Genomic DNA, 19086 nt, shown 5'->3' with positions numbered 1-19086 from the left:
TGACAGTTTACCATGTCCCACCACCAGCACGGTGGTGATTAGATGGCTTGAGCTCCTCAAGGTGGTGACATTTGTGTCATGGAGAAGCAAGTACCTGCAAGTGCTGAGAGCTGAGTTCTCAAGAGTCAGGTGATGGCTCACAAGACCTCAGCCTCATCCAGAGATGAGCCTTCGCTGCAGGTCCCTCTTTAGGGAATGCCAGGAGTGGTGCTGTGTTGTCTTCTTAGAATTCGAGCTTCTTGTTCAAGAACTCTTTGTCAGCCATCTGAGAAGGCAGATATCTGACAATATCTCTCTCATGCAAGTAGGATTTAAATCTTCAGGGTTTTCCTGGCTCTGAGACCTCCCTCTTTTTGTTGAAGGGAGACTTATACAAAAGTCTTTGGAGTTCAGGTAGCATAAAACCATTGAGACTGACAAGTGATGGGGAAAGGGACAGGGTATAGCAGTCAAGGAACCCACGGACAAGAACAGAGAAAGATCAACGCTGGGCTTCATAAAAGGCATATTCAGGAAAGCTCTTAGCGATAAGTCAGTGTTGCAGCCTCACTTGGTCCCCACTGGGGCTGTGAGCTGCCTCCGATCGGCTGCCCAAGGAGCATTCCCTTGTTGCTGTCCCTCTCTGCACACTAGTTTTCTCTGCTTTTGTAAACATTGGTAAATACGGCCTTCTCAGACCTGGCTTTTCACCCCTGATCAACTCAAATACCCAAGAAAGATTCATTGAAGTTTAGCAGTTCTAGTGCCAAATTCTTGGAAGAGGACATTTGATCGAGACAGATGTCTTCCCTGTGCCAGGATAAGGAAATAAGAGACAGAGTCACATTATACAAATATGAATTTACTGGATTTGTTTAAAGAAATATTGGGATAGGCTACTTGGGTTATAAATGAAGATATGAAAAGCTCAAAAAGTGTGATTTTTAACCTGCTGTGCAAGAATTAAGGGATCGGGTTTGCCTTGCTCTGGAGTAGGGGGTGAGGATAGGGCTTAAATTCTTCAAGGTGGTAGAATACTAGGTGCTAGGTGATACTCAAATATTTAGATGGTGAAAGTCATAAATGCTCGAGTGAGCAGCATTTGTTTTTGGGTGGAGACAGAGACTTTGTTTATATATAGGAAGTACATGAGATAGCAAAGCCAAGCAACAGTCAGAGGTTCCCAGGAATTCACAGGAAATGCCAGGAGAAGGAGGACTCTAGATTTTTACCTTCTGTGCAATTGCGAGGGTACTAACCAGAATCATCTAGATCTATAATGGACATAGGGGCCCAGGCTGACATCTGGGCAATGTTACAATTGTTTACTATAGATCCTAAAAGGGAATGTCACTGTTATTTTCGGGCAGTTGTCTCATCTAGTTGGATTTCAGGAATAACGCAGCCCCTGCCCTGTTTCAGCATGACCCAGAAGAAAGCCAGCTTCCATCCCGTATACCGTCCAATTCCTCTTGAGCCATGGGTCAACATGGAAGTCGACTTGAAAGTTGGGTGGGCTTAAAACAAAGTTGCTGCCCCCACGGTAGAGAAGCTCAAAAGCTAAATCTGCCATCTTTACCGAAACAGGAAAGTGCATTTTTAATGGCATCGCGCTGTTGTGGCTCTATATTTTCATGCACTAGAGGGCACTTCCAGTGCTCCTCAGAAACCACATTAGGTCAACCAGTGTTCCCCATTGACATCACGTGAACGTGGTTTTATGTGTCCATTCTTAAAAGTGGCCCCTGTTTGGCCTTTGAAATTAATTATTTTGGTTGTTCTTAAGGACAATACAAAAAGCATATAGCATTATAATTAATAACATAGTCTTTGAGGTCAGAAAGACCTGGGTGAAATAGCATCTCTACCATTTCTTTTGTGTATTTCCTTAGGCAGGGCATATCACTATCACCATCATCATCATAATCATCCTCATCTACATTTACTAGGCATCAGGTGAGAGAGCTACATATATTTTCTCTTTAATTTTTGTGGCAAACTGGTGAAATTGCTATACTTATCGCCATGTAACAGGTGATGAAACTAACACAAGGCTTAGGGAGGTTAAGCATCTCACCAGAACAATAATGATAGTAATACTAAATAGAAATTATTTTAATCATTTCTAAGGGCTTGTCATATCTCATGTACTGTTATAAATATTTGCACATGGTATCTTATCTCAATTAATTCCCAGAAGAATACACAGGGTTTGTCAGTGTATTCTTTGATGCTCATGGGTTTATAAAAAGGACTAGGAGGGCTTGTAAGACTCATTTGGATCTGACAAGTGTCGGAAATATTTAGACCAATTTCCCATAACTTCCCTAGTACAGCAGAGCCCATTTAACATCTCAAGTTTATTAGAGGTTGGCTAGTATGATGTTAGTTATCAATATTCCTAACCTATCTGTGGGAAGTTCTCTCCTCCCTCTCCCCACCTCACGCCCCACTCACACTCCACTACCCACAATACACACACTCCTTAGGCTTCTCATCGCTGGCTTCCCCTTAGAGTCCTGGGACTGTAAAAAGAATTCAAACACTATAAGGGCCTGTACTAATGTACCATTATTTCTATAACACAACAGCCCTTTGACAGTTAAAAATTTTAACATGTGTAGTTCTCTGTATTTTTTGTGAAACCCAACAAACTAAGTTTCCCAAAATTATGTTCAAAATGACATTAAATGTCTTTTGGCTGTGACATGTGTGAATCACACACATCACTAGAGTGGTATTGTAGAAAACTGAGTGTTTTCATGAGAAAAACTATCTCATAGCTTGGGTCTGTCTTTATTCTCTATTCAAAGATATAATAAATTACCTTCGTTACTGTCACTGTCATCCTCATTATTATCAATTATGTCATTTATGCATGCCTATATGTCATGCATCATGTTAAGGGCTTATATGCGCAAGGATTACATTAAATAAGCATGATGTCCTAATATGGTCAAGCTATAATATCTTTTTTTTTTTTTTTTTTTTAACCTCAACCCATCACTTTAAAATGTATTGTGTTAAGGTATTTGTACCATGTACTGATTTAGAATAAATGTTTGGGTTCAGTTTTAAGATAATTATATAATAATTTTATATTATGAAATATAGCATTCATTAAAATTACAAACTGCCAATCTGAGTTACTAATCAAAGCTCAAAATTGAGGCTCCACTCTGCTTTGGTCAGTCACTGGCAGTAGGGGAAACGGCGAGTTCAGCTACTGCCTTTTCCTGCAGTTATCTTTTTACAGCTTTTTGACACGGCACATCAACTGATGCTGGGGCTCTGGATCTGGCAAATCCCTTGAATTCCTCCTCTCCTGGTGCATTCTTGGGTTCATCCAAGGCTTTTCTGTTGGACCTTCCAACCTTAATCCCTGTGTAGGGGGATGCTTCTGCTCCTTCCTCACAGACTCTTACCACATGGGGCTGCCCTGTGTCTGGGCAGCCCTGCCTGGCTTGCTCATGCACATGGGGCCCACCGTGGCCCATGAGGAGATTCCATGGATCCTTTGTCCCCCCAACCTTGGAAGTGCACCCTATTCCCAATGCTCTCATTTCCATTCCATTCCATCTCAAGGTCTTTAAAGTTTTCTCAGCATGTCAAGTGCCAGTTCTGCATCCCCCAACAGTCGGGAACACAAAGCAGGTGCTCCAGGAGACCCTTCTCTGAGACCTGCCTTGCTAGGCTTGGAGCTAGAATGTAGGAGCACAAACTCACTGCCTAGTAAGAGCTGCTTCAAAAAATATTCTCAGATATCGTTCCTTCCCATTTCTGACCCATTTTATTATTATTATTTCCTTGATGTAGCTGAGGGGTTCAAGGGCCTTAGAACCAGTATTTTACCTGGTCCTTTATAAATGTTGAATCTGGGTGTCTGTCTCATTCTCACATTGTCTGATATTGACTGTGTTGGCACTTCAGTCAGAAATTCAATTTTAGTATTCTGTTTTACACATACGGTCTCTTAATCCTCACAACAATTAGATCAATGAATTATTAGTGCCCCCATTTTACAGATGAGATAATGGAGACTTGGAAGGTTTAAGTGAGTTATTCATTCTCACATAGCACCAAGTGATAGAAACAGAATTTGAACCCAGGTCTATGGCAGTATTGAAATGCTGCCATCTATATTTGCCAAAATATTTGAAAGGATTACTTCTGAATATCTAGAGAGAAAATCTAACATTTATTTTAATCTTGAGGGGAAATATCATAAAATAAAACACTTTCTATTCCATAAAAAATCTTAATCAAACTTCTACTTTTCTACTACATTGTATAACATTGAAAATTCCACTTCTGGTAGTTGCAAAGGAACTGGATATTTCTACTTTACTTTCTATATGTTCTCTTCTCCCCTATGCCTTGCATAGCATCTATATATTGGTTCTATCTTCTTAGCTCCTGAAGTCCTCCTCAAACAATACAACTAACAACTTTAATTGCTATGTGTCCTTTATATGTATTCTGCAGAACATTTGCATTTATAGGTATGTAGAACAGGCTTTGGCAAATCTAGTACTTGGTTGGGTGATTGGGGGTTGGCCTATCAATCAATCATTGGCTGGTGCAAACAGGCTACTTGCAGACTCATTCAGCTCTCAAAGCCAGTAATTTCCTTAGCCTTTAGGAAAAGTTCCTTACACTTCCCTGATCTGGAGGAGGGATCCCTGCTTTTAAGTATCTGCATTTCTCCTTAAGAATAATTTATGTTGCAAGAACAAAGTGTTTGGAGACCTAAGTTAGGGAATTACACTATAGCAACTGGATGTGGTGACCTTATTGATATTAATAATATTCCATCTTTGGAGCACAGAAGGAATTCTTTTTTTAGGAAAAAAAATACAGAAATGTTCAGATACTTAAGGAAAAACAAGAGTGTGATTTGACTCCAGGAAGTTCATAATATTTTAAAAGCTCTTTAGCAATGTTTGTAAATTTTTTTGTGTATGCTTTATACTACTTTGTCCTTTCAAGCTACACAGAAAACCACTGGTAGCGATAACCTTTTTTTATCCTGTTTTTATCTAAGTTGAGAGCCGGTAGCAATAACCTTTTTTTATCCTGTTTATATCTAAGTTGAGAGCCGGTGCCAATTTTTCACCTGCATTAAAAAGACCTATTATAGGAAAGAGCTGTTCTTTTATATTTACCCTTTATACCACTGGGTCTGCCCCACCCAAAATAAATGTTCATTTGTTTTGAAATAAGAAAAAAAAAAAAACAACTGTCTTTCAAATAAGAAAAGTTATTTTGGGAAAGAAAGTCTAATTGTTCTGTACACTGTTTGAGAAAAATAACAGGTCTGCATAAGTTCTGCTACTTGTTCCCTATTTATAAGTCTCTTTTAATTTCCAGAACAGTCATTTCTAAACTCCTCTATCTATTCTACTACTGTCATTGAGAAGGTTTTAGTAAAAATAGGAGAGTGTGGTGCATCAGAAATAGAAGTAGCCTGGGAGTCAAACGCTTAAGTGCTGACATTACTATTCTTGTATTACTTGTATTACCCTGGGCAGGTAACTAAACTTTTCAGAAGGGTAGTTTGTTCATCTGTCAGGTAGGGATAATAATAACCTTTCTACCTATTGTGAATGGTTGCAACAAGGATCAAATGGAATAAGAGATGTGAAAGTATTACGAGAAAGGGGCCCTAATCTGGAACCCAAGAGAGGGTTTTCCTGAACCTTGTGCAAGAAGGAACTTGGGGCAAGTCCATAGAGTAAAGTGAAGGCAAGTTTATTAGAGAAGTAAAGAAATAAACAAATGCCTACTTTAAAGGCAGAGCAGCATCATGGACTGCTGAACTGAGTATACTTATAGTTATTTCTTGATTATATGCTAAACAAGGGGTGGGCTATTCATGAGTTTTCCAGAAAATGGATGGGCAATTCCTAGAACTGAGGGTTCCTCCCCTTTTTAAACCATATGGGGTAACTTTCTGACCCTGACGTTGCCATGACATTTGTAAACTGTCATGGCGCTGGTGGGAGTGTCTTTTAGCATGCTAATAAATTATAATTAGCATATAGTGAGCAGTAAGCATGGCCAGAGGTTACTTTCATTGCCTTCTTGGTTTTGGTGGCCAGATTCTTTTTTTATTTTTTATTTTTCTTTTAACTTATTTATTTTATTTAATTTATTTATTTATTTTGAGACGGAGTCTCACCCTGTCATCCAGGCTGGAGTGCAGTGGCACAATCTCGGCTCACTGCAACTTCTACCTCCCGGGTTCAAGCGATTCTCTTGCCTCAGCTTCCCAAGTAGCTGGGACTACAGGTGTGTTGCCACCATGCACAGCTAATTTTTTTTGTTTTTAATAGAGATGGGGTTTTACCATGTTAGCCAGGATGGTCTCGATCTCCTGACCTCGTGGTCTGCCCGCCTCGGTCTCCCAAAGCACTGGGATTACAGGACTGAGCCACTGCGCCTGTTAGCCAGATTCTTTACCACATCCTGTTTTATCAGCAAGGTCTTTGTGACCTGTATCTTGTGTGGATCTCCTATCTCATATGTTACTAAGAACACCTAACCTTTTGGGAATGCAGCTCAGCCCAATAGGTCTCAGCCTTATTTTACACAACCCGATTCAAGATGGAGCCACTCTGGTTCAAAAACTTGTGAAAAAAAGCACCTTTCAAACTGCACTGTTTATGCACGTATAAGGTATAGCATTTTATGTGAGGTTGAAAACCCCTGCAAATCCATATTCAGTCCCAGAAAGCATTACACAGTGAGTAAAAAAAAATGAAGCCTGTAATAGTGACAGAATTGTCTGCTATAAGGAATGTCACAGGTATTTAAACTGGCTGTCATTTGGATAAGGCAAAAGGAAAAAAACTGAAACTATTTGTACCCACTTTTTACCTAAAGGTAAATTTAAATATTTAAAGCCATTAGATGAAGTTAGCTTGGCATGGATTTATATCCCTGAACTCGCACCCCATCTGCCACAATATTACTGGCATAGAGTGGGTTTAAAAGAAGATGGATTACTATACACTCCCATAGCAATTTCACTTTATTATTTCCCATTTAGCATGCCTACCAGGTTTCCTCACAGTCTGTGGCCAAACATACAAACAAAATGTCTTCCTGTTGTAAGCTGCAGAATCATACTTTAAAAAAAAAAAAACTTTTGGGGGGCAGTTTTGTTTCAAAATTTAAATAAGAAACAAAAGTTCATCACGCCTGTAATCCCAGCACTTTGGGAGGCCGAGCCGGGCGGATCACGAGGTCAAGAAATCAAGACCATCCTGGCTAACATGGTGAAACCCTGTCTCTACTGAAAACACAAAAAATTAGCTAGGCGTGGTGGTGGGCGCCTGTACTCGGGAGACTGAGGCAGGAGAATGGCGTGAACCCGAGAGGCGGAGCTTGCAGTGAGCAGTGATTGTGCCACTGCACTCCATCCTGGGTGACAGTGCAAGACTCTGTCTTAAAAAAAAAAAAAAATTCAAAATATCAAAAGAATTATCTGTTCTGTTCATATGGATAACAATATTAACTCCCCAACACTCACTACAGGAAAACTTTAAGGTCTAAACTCTTATCTTATTGGGGTTGCCTCTCCCCAACTTGTCCCACATAAGTGCTGGTTTGTATTAGATTGGGCCCTGGATACATACAAGAGTCTGATTTATCTCTTTGTGGGGGACAATTGAAAAGTAACTGCTATATCTAAAAATCAGATGTTGATTTTTGGTAAAAACATTTTGATAAAATTTAAAAAGTTTTGAACATAAGAATTCTACTTATGTTTCAGAATTTGAATACCTAATATTTGTTATTATGGAAGCAAATAGACTTTGTCTTTATGAGATTACTCTGTTATTATGCAGATGAGTCTCTTATTGCACAAGTTGCCCAGGAATTTGTTAACTTGCTTGGATTTTTGCTACCATTTATTACCATTACTTTTCTCAACTAGCCACAACTCTCCAAAATTTCCTGTATGTTGTCATTGTGGAGCTGTACATATTGGCCACTTGCCACTTTAAGTGTACAGGGCGCATGTCAGTCTGAATTAACTGACAATTAACAATGTTTCAGAAGACCTGGACTTACAATAAGACCCTACCCTTTTCTGGTACTGTAGCCCTAAACTGTAGTTTCTTCATCTGTGGCATGTATCCCTGATAACCTTTACTCCTCTTGTAGCTCAACAGGCAAAAACCAGGTAGAACAATATATATGCAAATGCTTGGTCAAGTTTAGGATACTTCACTAATGTCAGTTATTATTATGATAAAGTCAGAGCTGTTTTTTCTGGTTTTGACCATGGTAATGCCTGATACTGATTACCAAAGATTCAAGGCAATAAGGAGGACCTCTCTCACTCAGACAGCACTCTGTACATTTCAGTTCATTTGTCTCAGTGATTTTTGTGAAACTCAAAGTCATTTTAGCTACAGCAATATACTGCTAGATGTGTAAGCCTGCTGTAGGATCAAGAACACCTGTGGCTGGCGAGGAGCCAAGAAATAGAAGCTTCAAACTAGAAGGAATGTAACCCTAGGCATCCTTGAGTGGTGGCCCAAAGGCTAGATGGAATGAAACATCTGCAAATCCAAAGGAAGTACAGATGAGGATGAACAAACTCACTATAGCAGAGCACTAGGGGTCCACACAGTTAGCTTCTCTGTGTTCTATGACGCAGAGAGCAAATAAATGTATGCCTTTCTTTGTGATAATAGCAGAGCAGATGATTCTGGAGAGACAGTGTGAAGTGTTCATGGTGTCCATATGCCTATGGAGGATGCATGAATCAGGTCATATTTGTATATGGAGCAGCACAGAGCCAGAATGAAACAGAAGGCCAGGATAGGCTCAAATTTAATTTCCCCCAAAGGTTTTTATACTTGTTTTAATTGGAAAAGACGATTCATACATGGGTTCTCATTACTACACACATTAATACTCCAAACTGTTTCTATACCTCTATCTTCACCTCTGTGTCTCCTTCTACAAATAAATTCAGTGTTTGTCAGTTAAAACTGGTCATGAATTACTCTATCAAGTTACTCCATCAGAAAGGGAAAAATATGCCATTGAGTTCCCTAAATTTGTATAATGACCTGAATGGCCTCACCTTTGTGTTTAAGAAAGGTCAGGCCAGGCATGGTGGCTCATGCTTATAATCCAAGGACTTTGGAAGGCCAAGGCGGGTGGATATCTGAGGTCAGGAGTTTGAGACCAGCCTGGCCAACATGGTGAAACCCAATCTCTACTAAAAATACTAAAGTTAGCCGGGTGTGATGACATGGACCTGTAATCCCAGCTACTCTGGAGGCTGAGGCAGGAGAATTGCTTGAACCTGGGAGGCAGAAGTTGCAGTGAGCCAAGATTGTGCCACCGCACTCCAGCATGGGCAACAGATCAAGACTCCATCTCAAAAAAGAAAAAAAGAAAAAAAAAAGAAATGGATCAGTAGATGAAAGGTTTTCCACAATTAAATTAATTCATTGTTGCTCAGGTGAAAGGAGCCAGGGACAAATATGAGTGCTGCCATAAAACCTTCCCTATGTCCTTATTGTTTCAATGATTATTTTTTGAATGTGAACTACTAATTCATCCATTCATTCAGTGAGTCAACAAATAATTATCAAATGCTTACTAAGTGAAAATGAGAATATGAAAGTGTTTAGGATTATTCCTTCAAATAATTTATAAACTAATGGATACATAAGGCTTCCACATACAAAGAACTGAAAAAGATAAAATCATTTTCAGAAAAGGAGTTCAATTTTTTATGAGGATTCCAAGATATTTATCTGTGGCTAAGGAAACAGGTACACATTTCCAAGGTGGATTTTGAGTTGAGTCCCCCAAGTTCAGTAGGATTTTGAAGAACAACATCAGAAGAGGAAAGGCATTCATGCTGGAAGTATTGTATACCATAAACTACGATGGAGCAGTGGGAAAATGCAGGGTTGGAGAAAGGCTGCCAACGTAGTTTGACTAAAGATCGGAGTGTGGGGAAAAGATAGATATTATCTCAATCTTCTAGCTGGCAAAAGTTATTTTGGAAAGATAGTTCAAAGTTTAGCAAAAGTTTTGAAGAGACGTAATTCAGAATCCTGATCACTTCTGAGCCTTAGACTTAATTTAGATCATACAGAAAGGTATTGAAGATATCAGAACACGATGGAGTGACTGAGACAGTGTTGATGAGGAGGCTGAATGGAGACAGCGACACCAGGTAACAGGTTAGTGCCTAAAAGGTGTGTACAAGGAGAAAAGTAGATAAAAACTGGAAATGGGAATGAAATTGAAACGACAAATGTCAGAAGTATTGGCAAAGTTGAGTCATTCAGCCCTTGGTAGTAGTTTGATTCTAAGGTGTGAGATATAAAATAAAGTTCAAAATGATTTTGAAATTTCAATCTGGAGAGCAGATAGACTAGAAATGTGGCTGTTATACAACATGAAAGTCTAGAAAAAGTAATTTTATAGCAGGGGAGATGATGAAGGTTTGATTTTAGGCTGGACCTAGAAATTCAGGACAAGTCTAAAGATAATAATTTATGGTTATTTACTAAAGAAGTAAAAATAGATTGTTGTAAGACTAAATCTTTTATGTACTAAGGGAGACTAAGCTATATAGAAGTTAAAAGACGATCAATAAATCAAACTGGTGACCAATGAGCATCTCTTCAGCAAAGAGTTTCTAAAATTAATCTTTAAAAAAAAAAGATTTATTAAAGACACAGATCTTGTGTCTCAGAGCAAAACATCTGCTTGAATTTACGCTTTGATTTCCATTTTGAATATTTTATAAGCCTTGAACTTAGAAATGATCTTGTATGGTTTTCATTGTTCATTTCTGTGTGGTTTGTTATAAAAGTTTCTATTTGTCTACTTGTAAGCTCAAGTAGGTTAGAGCAGTATTAACTTCCCATGCTTTTTCTTTTAGTAGTTTAATATTATTTATTTAAGCAGTCACACTTAGGCTTTCTACTAAGAAAGCAAACTAGTGTTTGTTTCTCAGATATTACAGGTCATTTTCTTTTATCTAACAGCGAGCACCTGTTTTAGAGGTTTGGATTTGTCTCCTAAAGACAGGCTCTCTCAGTTTATCTAGATAAGGTCTGACCTTCATATATTCCTTTATGTGTGACAATATTAAAACTAAAGATAATGATACAAATTTGGGGACAGAGGTCGATTGTTCCCCTAAAGGCACCCTTCCCATAGAATGTTCTCAGAAACTACCCTAGCTTGATTGCACTACTTTTGCCATCCAATCACAATAAGAATTGGGAGAAAGCGTTGCACCCAAATTTTCTCTCCAAGGTCCCGTCTTCTTAAAACGAAGTGTCTAGAATTGTCCTTTCTCTAGTCCAGCTATAGGAAAGTAAGCTAATGTGTGTGGCTTCACTTTTTCTTTTTCCCCAAATGCTAGTTACAAAAGTTTGTGAGAGCTTCCTTAATATTTCTTAGAGTTTTAGCTATTCAGCTCTATAAGGCAATTGTCCTTTTTCTATATGCTTTTTTAAAAAATTAAAATGAAAGTGAGATATTTAAGAGGTTCAAAAAAGTACATGTGAATAAACAGGAAAGCTGAGTCAAAGAACTAATTATACCTTGACACTTGCATTCTGCTACTGTAAGGCAGAGCTTGGTCTTTACTCTAATTGCCTTATGCTTCCTGTTTTAAGCAAAGAGAAAATCTCTACCACTTCATTTGTCTGCTTTTGGTTGGTGGCTCCCAAGGAAGGCCTCCAAGCTCCAACCTCTGTTCCCTAAGCCCCAGGTTAGTATCGCTTGATTCCTCTAGGGTGTTCCTACTCAAATTCCATATATGCAATGTTAAATGCAATTTTATTTCTCCTCCGGATTATTACTGCTTCAAATTCCCTAGTTTCCTAGCCTGCTTTGCTTTGATCCTTGGACTTCTCATTGTCTTTATTTATTTTTTTCAGCCAGCAGTCATAAGTTCTATAGTGGCCTCTCCTTTGGCTTTACTTATGCAATATTATTTACATAACTGAATAAATAACTTAAAACTCCTTTCTTCCAGTCAAGCCTTTTATTCTCTTTCCTAAATGCCATATAAATTTTGTCTCCATGGTACATTTGTGCTGTTCCCTGTGTCTGGAATCCACATTTTTATCATTACAATAGTAATGTCTCCCATACTTTCTTCTTGTCTCAACTTTTCTATGCTCCCCCACCTTGCAACCAAAGTCCACAAAAACCTGTTATTTCTCTGATTTTCTAAGGCATGTTTAGTCTGTACCTGACAACCTGGCCCTTGGGCTTCATAGAGTTTTTTTTGTTTGTTTGTTTGTTTGTTTTTTGTCCTCTTAATTGCTTTGTGTCAAATTAGAAGATATTTGTCAAGCAACTTTCCATATTACCAGATTTAGTGCCACCGAATTTCAAATTAAGTCAAAGGAGCTCTGTGAGCTGCTTTTAGAATAGTGTAAGGCACACTTCCAGCACACAAATGACTGTCAACTAAATCCAATAGAAAAAATAGCATGGAAAATTTATAAAATTGACATCTTGTCACTCCAATTGTACTAGAAACAGGAGACAAACTATACTTCTCCTTCTTCTGCATTTCTCAGTGGAATAAGCATAGATTGAGGTACATCATAGATGTGTAGCCTTACAGATACACTGATATAGCCATACCAGTATCAATCATGGGCTAAGTCTATGCTTTATACTAGATGCTTCATGTACATACTTTGTAATCCTTACAGCCTTGCAAAGTAGGCATTATCAACCCCATTTCATAGATAAAGAATCTGACTCTCAAAGAAGTTATGTAACTTAACTTGCCTACATTGAGAGAGCCAGTAGGTGGCAGAACCAGGGTTTGTAGACAGAGGAAACCAAAATGCCTGTGCAGTGTTCCCTAGTCAATACTGCTCAACTACTGGGGAATGGGTAGTCATGATATCACCCCAGTTCATTCACAGATAACACTCTTGAGAGGAACATAGTGCCTGTGTATATACAGTACTAAAAATAAGTGTATTATTGAGATTATTTTTAGAAAATCACCCCCTCAACATTTAAGTTTTTGGTATTATACATGTTCTCTACATCTTTTGCTGAAAGTGTCCCAATTCAACCTTTGCCTTATCAGTTGCCTACATGGTCCTTAAAGCATATGAATTAAAAATTAGCCACTCATTTTGAAGAAGTGGTAACAGGCTAGCTTCATATCTGCAGGAAACTTGGCTTTTAATGGTTGCCCATCCAGGCTCTTGTTCATGAACAGGGCCATTAAGTATATCGTCTTTCACATGCACAGGGATTCACCTGCAGGACCCATTAGTGCTAATGGGTCATTTTTTTTTTTTTCACCCATCACTTCAAGGATCAAAAAGAGAACCTGCATCTTTGATAAAGTGATAATGGTACACAGGGCTCAGACCACTAAAGGAGTTTCTTTGTTCTCTTCATGTGGCAACCCACCAAGGGACTTTAGACCACTATTTGCTATATCAAAGAGTTTATAAACAGTACTAAGCGGTGGTGCTAAGTACAGCTTCAGTAATGAAAATAAGAATGAGTCCCCTACTTAGAAACCCAACCTCATCTACCTTGGTATGTTTGAAGCTTGTATCTCACAGTGCTTGAATTGATATTTTCTGCTCTTTCGTAACTCAAGGGAAAGATTACTAGTTCTCTTCAATAAGCTTTACAATGTTGTCAGGCAAATAAGTTTGCTAATAGAAAAACATAGGGATTGTGGTAGCAAGTGGGAAAAGGAAGTAAGTTAGTGCATTTTAGAATTAGCACTTTCCTCATGTGTTGCCTTACTGTTCCTCTTTTTTTTATTCTTTTTCTACTGTGGCCTCAATCCATAAGGTGGCTGACAATATTGATTGAGGGCCAACCGTGCTTAGAGCCCAGTACTAGGCACTGTGGGAAACACAGTCTCTCTCCTTCAGGAGTTTACAATCAGACAGAGAAAGATTTATTAGTAAATATATAGTATTCCATACATAATTTTTACTACTGAGTTCTACATCTGAAAAGCCTAAAGCTGTGCCAAGAACTCTTCATTCAATTCCCCACTCTACTACATTCATTAGGCCTGGAGGAGAGCAGAAATTTCCTAACAAATTTTGTTCAACAAATGAAAGGAGTAGGTAGTATTTCCTTTCATTGCTATTCATCATGTCAAATTACAAATCTCAGCCCACAATCTCTGATGTACAAGAAATGTAACTTTTCTATTTTCTATAACTCACCTTGATTTCTATTTTGAGCTTTGATTCTTTGAGTTAGTGAAGGTACAATCTCAGGCAATCTTAGTTCCTTTCTTTTTCTGGTATCATATCTAAATAACTCAGTGGGGGGAGTTCCACCGTACTCTTTTTTTTTTGTTGGGGCGGGGGGTGGGTAAAGAGAGGTGGCATGGAAGCTTGTTTCAAATATTCTAGAGTGCTCACTGAGCTGCTACCCAGCGTCTTCATTCTTGTGTGCATGACCCAACCCCTTTAGGTTATTTTACTTTTTTTTTTTTCTTTTTTCTTTCTTTCTTTTGTTTTGCTATTTCTGTGCCAGTCTGGAAATTGTTCTATATCTCCCATGGCAGAGAGGAGTACAGAACGTTCTGTGAGACTGTCTAAGCTCTCAGGTTATCTAAGTCCACCATGTACCCATTTCTTTTCAGAGATCTCACTGCTCCCTCTTAGTTCTCCTGAGGAAATGCACAGAGGTTTGCATTACTCTTTGAAACTTACCAGAGGTTTTGAGATTCACCAGAGCTCAGTCTTTAAATTAGAAATCAACACCCTCTTTGGCATTTGCCAATGGCTATGCTTGCACAAGTAGGTTCTTCCAACTTCATCTCCTGCTTGCCTGAATGAGGAATAGGAAAGCTTTACTTTTCTTATGCAAACTCCAATGTATTCTCTTCCATTCCTCGAAGAGTCTAGGTTTTTTAGACTTAACTACAGAAAGCTAATTTTGTATCTTTGATTTCTGATTCATATCCTTTCTCTGAGGCAACTAAAACACAATGGCTTGAAATTTAAGTGACAGCAAAAACAAAGGACAGAATGGAAATATGGAAGGAAAATCAAATAATACTTCAAAAATAGTATCCCCTCCCCGACCAAAACCATGCTGTCTTTTAATATTAAGGATGATGGTTAATAGTCAGTAGATTTTGCTTTATGTAAAAGGAGGGGAAGTAAATATATCCAGTACTTTCAGTGCAAATTATATAGTTATAAAACTTAAGTTTTAGTTAGTAGGTCAAGGACCTAAGTTCTCAGTTTTTAAACATTAAATGACTTTGAGTATGCCACATGATCCCTCTATTTCAATTTATTCATCAGTACAGTTCAAGAGTGTTGTATCTGCGGTTTGATTTTACCCTACTTACAAACTAATAGGTTAGCTTATTACTATTTAATGAGTGCCTGCAGAAGACAGGATATTTCTGGATGCGAGACCAAGGAATTTTTACTTACAGCTCAACAAATAGTCTGTGTATCAGTTCTCTTTGTTCCCAAGTCTCATGAAGACAACACAGAAGGACACAGTTGAACAGTAAGATTGCAGGATTTTTGTGTTATACTGGGGAAAATGTGCCAAGTGACATGAAGTTGAATAGAATGGTTAACATGAGAAAGTTCAAAAGAAAATGAAAGTTAAAGAAATAGCTACAAAGATTATGTTACATAACTTGTAGACTGGAGCTGTAGCAGCATATTACTGAATTTTGAGCTCAGCTTCCTTATGTTCCACGTTGATTAAATGTTTACTAAAGTCAGTTATTGAATTTATTGAATATTATCCAGATATGGTAAATAATCTGAAATAGAAAAAGAAACAGAATCCAACATAGATTGAAACCTCTCTCTCTTTTTTTTTTTTTTGGTAATAGTTCATAAAGTTGGGGAATCTCAAACTTAGAGACAAAAAGTTGGGAAAGCTAAGCAATGTGTTCCATTAGAAACTGCAATAAAATTAGAAAAATAAGTTAAAAACTTGGTAACGGATTTCAGAGCAGCCTAAAAATTCAAAGTAGTGTAATTTTACCTAAAAACAGAAACACCCGAAGAAGGATATAACTTTCACTTATATACAGACTATTATGTGAGTTATTGAACAAGAGAGGTGCAAGCAAGGATAGCGGGCTTCAGCCCAGTATAGAAGGTGACTTTAGATACAAGTAGAAATTTGTTGAACTTCTGATGAAATGAAAGACACAGAGATCTCTAAGCAGAAGGTGAATTTAATAATAATGCCTGTTGACTGTGTGTCCACTACATACTTTTGCTCTGGTGGATGCTGTATATATTTCATCTCATTTAATCATCATGAAACCCTCTGGTGAAGGTTTTTATTGTTCCTATTTTAGAAACAATGATACTAATAATTAGAGAAACTAGTATGTGTGTGTATATATATATACACGTGTGTGTGTGTGTGTGTGTGTGTGTGTGTGTGTGTATATATATATATTCAGGGATGTAGGGCTTGCAAGTAACCAGGCCTGGATTTCAACGCAGGGGTATGCGTCTCTATAGCTAGCCCACATTCCTTCCATTTGGCCACATAATATAGAATTACTTTAGTTATCTATAGAAATAGCTTTTAGAAATGTCTCCTAGTGCCAGTATATTATTCAAACACCTCTATTGTTTAACACTTCGAGGAAAACAACTGGTCATAAATTTACATTTTTATTAACTTAATGAAAAACCTCCCTGTTTTTTCTCCATCCTACTGTGTGTTTAAAGTCAATGACGTGGTACTTTTGTAACAAAGACTTTGATCTTCTTGCAGGTGACTTATATATAGGAGGAGTAGCTAAAGAAACATACAAATCCTTACCAAAACTTGTACATGCCAAAGAAGGCTTTCAAGGCTGCCTGGCATCAGTTGATTTAAATGGACGGCTTCCGGACCTCATCTCAGATGCTCTTTTCTGCAATGGACAGATCGAGAGAGGATGTGAAGGTATTAGATTTTTGTCATCATGCCCTAAATAATTCTAATTCCACCTGTTTAACTGGCAACGAATCTCACTGTCCAGTAAAATTCTCATAACTGGTCAAATACCTAATTTGGGCTTAGACATCCTTATTCATGTTTTCAATTTTTTATCTCATAAACCTTAAATTTTCTGTACGGTTTGCAAGCCCACATTAATGCCCAATGTAAAATGGGAGCTATACCTATGGATTTTTTTTTTCTTTTTTGAGTTATGTAGTACATTTGATTAGTTTGTTAATCAGTTTTATGATCCTTGCTTTATAGCATTAAACAAATACTACTCCAGCAAGTATTAATCAGCTTGTGCCCATTTTTAAAAATCTACATTCTTTTTTGTTTTAATTTTAAGTCCAGGGGGTACATGTGCAGGTTTGTTATGTAAGTAAACTTGTGTCATGGGGGTTTGTTGTACAGATGATTTTGCCACTTAAGTATTAAGCCTGGTACCCATGAGTTATTTTTCCTGATCCTCTCCATCCTCTCACTCTCCACCCTGCAGTAGGCCCCAGTATCTGTTGATCCCCTCTATGTGTTCATGTGTTCTTATCATTTAGCTCTCACTTATAGGTGAGAACAGGCAGTATTTGGTTTTCTATTCCTGCATTAGTTTGCTAAGGATAATGAGAAGTCACTATGTCAGAAAGACATCTGCAAACATATATCTATCACTGCACAATGCACAATTACAGATACATGGAATCTACCTAAGTGCCCATAAGCCAATGAGTGGATTAAAAAAAATGTGATATGTATATACCATGGAATACTACTCAGCCATAAAAAGAACAAAATAATGTCTTTTGTAGCAACTTGGATGGAACTGGAGGCCTATATTCTAAGTGAAGTGACTCAGGAATAGAAAACCAAATGCTTCATGGTACTCACTTGTAAGTGAGAGCTGCACTATGGGTACACAAAAGCATACAGCATGGTATAAGGGACATTGGAGACTCAGAAGCTGGAATGGTGGGAAGGGGATTGAATGATGAAAAACTATCTATTGGGTACAATGTACAAGACTTGAGTGACAGGTTCACTGAAGTGTTAGACTTCACGACTATACAGTTCATCCATGTAACCGAAAACCACTTGTACACCTAAAGCTACTGAAATTAACAAATATTTTAAAATAAAAATAAGTAAAAATCTATATCCAATAGCAAATAATAAGAGAATGAAGTTCAGATACCCCATTCTCATCACTATTCAATTGATGTGTACCTGGCAGAAACAGTGTATCCTGTATATTTTCAGTTTATTTTAGCAAAATCAGGTTTCTTGTATTACCCCAGGCTAATATTCATACATCAGAAATGCACCAAAGTGTCTTCTTTTCTTTTGTGCTCTCTATCAGACCAAGATCTGTAGGAGTACTTTTTGATTGCTACTTTCATTTTAGATAATTTTCACTTCAACACCTCAGATTATTTGAGCAAATTCTTCCTCCATAAATGTAATTTAATCACATTATCATGAATTTTGTGGCTCTGGATGTGTTGCTGCTTCTTCTGTAATACTGAACACAGTTTGGGCCATTTTGAAAATTTTAGATTTATGAGGAGATTTTATATGGGAGAAGAAGAAAGAAATTTGAATTCCTGTCCCCCAGCTGATTATGAATCATTTATTCTCAGCCAAAATAATGCCATTATATTTAGCAATTACTAAAGTACATGGAAATTTTATATTTGAAAATACATTTGTTTCCTCTGTGCCGCATATGTTTCAATGAAATGTTAGGTGAAATTCAGACTGTATTTCAATAATACCAGAGGATAACGTTATTAATGGAAGGTGTTGTTGAGTTCATTTTTAATGTTATTAGTATATTTCCTTATTTGATATTTTGGCATAATGCATCAGTAAAACATAAGGAAACTATGTTTTTTTTCCCTTTTAGTTAATTTTAATTAAGAGAAACAAAATTGTTAAGGGGATCAATTCCCATTAGTGGATGAACACAAGAATGTGGGACAACATAATTCTTGGAGGTGATCTCATTAGTGAGAATGTGTACATTTATTTTGTTTTATTTTTTAAAGAAAGGTATTACAATCCCTTATGGAACATATTTGTTAAAAATAGGCCTTTCTACAAGTTGCTTGGTATGTGACTTCT

The 19086-nt window shown here is 37.6% G+C and overlaps 1 protein-coding gene across 29 annotated transcripts in view; it reads left to right on the top strand.

Annotated features, from left to right (window-relative positions):
* LOC105465018 (neurexin 1) overlaps positions 1-19086 on the top strand; it is a 1132644-nt gene that overhangs the window by 553642 nt on the left and 559916 nt on the right. For all 29 annotated transcript variants that reach the window (XM_071077376.1, XM_071077375.1, XM_071077378.1 and 26 more), the window contains one exon: positions 16759-16932. In XM_071077376.1, coding sequence (XP_070933477.1) covers positions 16759-16932 — 174 coding nt within the window. The remainder of the gene's footprint in view (positions 1-16758; positions 16933-19086) is intronic.

The sequence above is a fragment of the Macaca nemestrina genome, chromosome 13 (assembly GCF_043159975.1).
Source record: "Macaca nemestrina isolate mMacNem1 chromosome 13, mMacNem.hap1, whole genome shotgun sequence".
NCBI classification, from domain to species: domain Eukaryota; kingdom Metazoa; phylum Chordata; class Mammalia; order Primates; family Cercopithecidae; genus Macaca; species Macaca nemestrina.
Note: the sequence above shows the minus strand (reverse complement) of the source record. Positions and strands in the feature narration are given on the sequence as shown.